General features: G+C 37.9%; 1 protein-coding gene and 1 long non-coding RNA gene across 2 annotated transcripts; both read left to right on the top strand.

The window, feature by feature from the left end:
* The first annotated feature begins 1491 nt into the window (after positions 1-1491).
* On the top strand, positions 1492-3196 carry LOC116263690 (uncharacterized). Its single transcript, XR_007574761.1, has 3 exons — positions 1492-1520; positions 2678-2728; positions 3051-3196. It is a non-coding gene; the product is annotated as an uncharacterized LOC116263690 (long non-coding RNA).
* A 7-nt stretch (positions 3197-3203) lies between these two features.
* On the top strand, positions 3204-4280 carry LOC126409207 (uncharacterized). Its single transcript, XM_050080627.1, has one exon. It carries the CDS (start codon positions 3247-3249, stop codon positions 3736-3738), a length of 492 nt encoding a protein of 163 aa, XP_049936584.1. The 5' UTR covers positions 3204-3246; the 3' UTR covers positions 3739-4280.
* Positions 4281-4515: the final 235 nt, after the last annotated feature.

Raw genomic sequence — 4515 nt, 5'->3', positions numbered from 1 at the left:
ATATGCACATTTTCTTTCACACTCAAACATTGCATATGCATATGCATGAGATAACAAATGGGTATGAAATAACAAATAAGTAGGAGATTATGTTTATGAGAAAACAAAACATTTATGAGATATGAGTTAATGGACGGACCGATGAATATATGAGGTGACACTAAACATAAGTATGAGTTGATCTTTATGAGATAATAAAACACATGTAAGATAATGAGATGATAGATGGATGTATCAGATAAGACTAAACATAAATATGAGATAATACTTTTGTGAAAATAAATTATTTATAAGATAATGAGATAATAGACGGATGTTTGAGATAATGTTAAACTTAAGTATGAGATAATGTTTATGAGATAAAAAAAATATTTATGAGATAATGAGATAACGTTATGAGGAGGACAAAAAAACAAAAAAGCTTTTTTTTACTACTTAAAGGGGTATCTTTACCATAATGATATATATATACACTGATAAATTTTATCTTTACCGAATCCTAAAATTTTCTTTTTGTGGTCTTCCTTTTTCTCCCTACAAAGAGTTTATTTTTTTTAATAATCATGGGCATGTTTTTTCATTATTAAAAATGGCTTAAAAATTTCATACACAGGTAACCAGTTTCGCATAAATGTTAGTATGCATGCATGCAATAGTTATCATGTATATGAAATTATTGCAAATATGTTTTGGTTCCACTTATTAATTAATTGTGGGTATTATGTATTCTGGTATTATGTTTGTCCAAATTTAGTTGGTCATTTAGAAAGTCTAGTAGGGTCATAGGAGGGAGAAGCTCTCCTAGTGTTTTGATTAGAGCTCCTTTCATAGGGTCTTTCGTTTCTCTCTTTCCCCTGTCTATGCTTCTAGGAGACAATGCAACAATTGTGAGGAAGTAAGGCCCACCCTGGATGATGATCCCAGAGATGTTAGTGGAGACCATGAGGTGGTCCTTGATCCAGGGAACCGACAAGGAGGAGTCCAATGAATTAGATACATTATTGCCCGTTTGGTTTTTGGTGGAATGAATACGTCTGGGTTGATTCTCCGTTAAGATTATATAAAAATTGTTCATTACAAAAGAAAAAAGAATAGCATGATTCAGTTTTCTTGATAGATTGAGTTTTCGTCTCTGGTTTCCATCATAGATACAATTGGTGTGTGTTTCATGAGCTTTATCCCCTTCTCTGATTCTCCGTTCAAGACTGTATAAAATACTTCAGTATTTCAAAAGACCGAAAGGTATGAGTCGCATTGTACCGGTGCTTTTTGGGTTCTTCAAGAGTTAACTAGGAAAAAATTTCTGATTTCTATATGTTTTCTTTCTTCCTGAAAAACATATCGTACTCTTATAGTTCCTTGATGGCAAGGCAATTGATGTCATATGAAAGGAAGCTGCTAGGGGAAAGAGTAGAGACATTGTCGAGTTTACAAGATACTGAGGCAGAATATGGAATCTTCAGTTGGAACTGGAGCTGCAACACTTAATCAGTTGCTCCGTCTTCGTCTGCACCAACACTGTGAGTTTCTCTCTTTGTGCTTGGGGAAATGGACTGTGCTGTTATCTTTCATTTTCTTTTTTCGCTGGACATCTGGTGCATATTCTTTCTAGAGAGCCTTCTTTACAAGGTCCAGTCATTCTCTTCGTCTAACTGAGGGTCCTGTGATCCTTGTTTTTAATTTCTAAAACCGGATATTATGAATTTCAGTCAATGAAACCAACATCCTTCTCATGATTGCCTTGGAAGTTAATGTGTTGCGAACTAATTCCTAGTTCTTTTTTCCTACGTCTCTGTCTCTTAGAAACTAATTGGTTGTTCCTTTTCTTTGTTTTTCTCCCTCCTAGAAACTAATTAATAGTTCTCTCTCTCGCTCTCTCTTCTCTCTCTCTCTCTCTCTCTCTCTCTGTCTTTGTGTGTGTGTGTGTGTGTGTGTGTGAGAGAGAGAGAGAGAGAGGGCGAACCTAAAATGAGATTCATTTTTAAAACCAACACTTTGATCAAGAAGTAGCAAGAAGCGGACCTTTCTCTGGAGATTTTGGCTACTTGCTATATGATGGGAGGTTTGGGCTGCTGGAAAGGACTTTCTCTACTGTGAGAAGCTGCTTAATTGTTGACATCTTGGCAAAAGAACTCCTTTCAGATGTTAGCTCCATTTCATTTCAAAATTTCATTGTAGGAGAGTAGACAAGGAATTAAGAATCTCTGGCCCTGTCACATCTACCTCCCCCTTGAATTTTCTGTTTATTCTTTTAAGCTGATTTTGTTTGTCTCAGTTTCAAAAATCATTGGGCTGCGCTACTTCCGTCATGCTATGTGATCGGTAACTACTCTCTCTCTCTCTCTCTGAGACTAGTTCCTGGTTCTTTTTTCTGTCTTCCCTTCAGAGAGAGAGAGAGAGAGAGAGAGAGAGAGAGAGAGAGAGAGAGGGAGGGAGAGAGAGAGAGAGAGAGAGCTTGGTCCAGGATTGTTTATAGCGTGTGTTACCATGTACTAGTTTTACAAAACTTTGATACCTCACCATAGATATTCTGGTTTTCTCGACTCAATTTGTAATGCCTACGATTGCAAGATAATGTTATTTTCTTATTTGAACACAATTTTGTTATGCTATAACTTTGAAGTTTGAACTACATTAATACAAATCTGAATTATCACTTTGAACTATATTAACACAGATCTGAGCGTTCATGGACTTGCATTGATCTTGTTTCTTCATCTCCATCAAGGTACGCACATTTTCTTGCATGCATATTTTTTACTTCTTAAATGTTAAAGCTATTGTGTTTTATGTTCCCCAAAAGTTCTACGTTTTTTTATTGATTGCAGTTCTTTGTTGATTTTATTTTTCAGTAACCATTCGTAAATTAGAATTGCAGTTGTTCCATATAGTAAAAAACTTGAACAGATGCTTCTATTTCCTTTTCACATGGTCGTTGTTGGAATTCTTCCTTTTCTTGTGTTTTTTCTGCCCACTTTCTGTACCATTCATGACTTCCAAAAATTGTGTGACGTGGTCTCTTTTGCTAATGCCTTAATCTGAACTGTTAGTGGCCAACCTCAAGTCAGAAGCTTGGGTTCTACTCAAGATAATCCTAAGGTGGAACAGGGGACACCATTGCAAAGCATAAGTTCGCATCAGCAACGAAATAAACTTCCTCAACAAGAACGGAATTATGCTGTGCCACAGTCTGGCCATGCAAAAACCATTCCAACGTACCTGGATGAATTTAAGAATGGGTTTCCAATGGATGGCTTGTCATCTGTTTCAGTCAGATGGTGGGGAAATGTGGAGAGTGATGATAAAGATGCACTTTTGGAGAAAGAAAGTGTGGAGAATGAACCACCAAAGGATTCAGCAGCCAAGACTGGAGAGACAGACTGTGAAGATGATAAAAATACACTTTCAGAGAAAGAAAGGGTGAACAACGAGCCATCAAAGAGTTCAATAGCCAAGACTGGAGAAGCAAACCATGAAGATGACCAAGCCTCAACACCTGTTGTGGGGGCTCCATGTGTGACAGCTCCCTGTAACACGGAGAACCTTGAAGCGCAATTGGAAGGTGCATCTTTGCTTTCTGCAATACGTAAAAAAAATGCAGAGGATGGGATTCATGTTCTTAAACTTGGTATATCGAGAGGATATGGTACATCCAGGTTAAGCAAGCGACAGAAATTATTTCTCTCAGAAATTGTCAGATCTTCATTGCCAGCTCAATGGAGATACAGCATGTTTTAAGCCATGCTTTTAAGAAGATATAGTCCACACCGCATCAGTAAGGAGGCCAGCGATGAAGTAAAAAGAAAATCGAGTTAATGAGGACCAGGGTCCTGCTGGGCATCCTCTTGAGGGGAAATATGACTAACAGTGGAATTGGGACCTTAGTGAATCTGGTTATAAGGGTCACACACACACACACACAGGGAGAGAGAGAGAGAGAGAGAGAACATTGTCTATGACTATATGTGGAACATTGCTGAATGTTATCTCTATTACATAAGGGCAAATTTCTTGATTTTGGAGGGGGCTGATATTTCAGGTGATCGCATATATGAGAAAATGATTATCATCATTTGTACCTGCATTTCAGAAAAATGACTTCCGTTGCAGGTGGAGTGGTGGTAGGGAAGGAACAATAGTGAAGGCCTTCAATCCGAAGATCTTGGATCAATTCCTTAACCTGCCAGTTTGCACCTTCATTCTTTCCCTAATATTGTCTTTAGGTATAACGGTTGGAGGTTACCTGGTAGTGTACCTTCTGGGGAGCAGATCAATTTGTGGTCTGTCTTTTGGATGGTTCCTCGTCGTCAAAACACAAGGAAAAAGAAAAGCTAAAAATTTTCAAAGTGGTTGCAGCCTGCCTGAAGGGAGGTCTTCCACGAACTGTTTGTGAAACTGAAGACGTCTAAAAGAAGCTAAGTTGTTGCACGGAGTGACGCATGGGGTGGTTACAAAGGAAAAATCTGGTGCACCACATGAAAATTTGTTGTCAGCCATGATGCAAATTTGAAATGC

Source organism: Nymphaea colorata, chromosome 11 (genome assembly GCF_008831285.2).
Source record: "Nymphaea colorata isolate Beijing-Zhang1983 chromosome 11, ASM883128v2, whole genome shotgun sequence".
Lineage (NCBI taxonomy): Eukaryota > Viridiplantae > Streptophyta > Magnoliopsida > Nymphaeales > Nymphaeaceae > Nymphaea > Nymphaea colorata.
The sequence above is the reverse complement of the archived record's forward strand: the minus strand, read 5'-3'. Positions and strand labels throughout refer to the sequence as shown.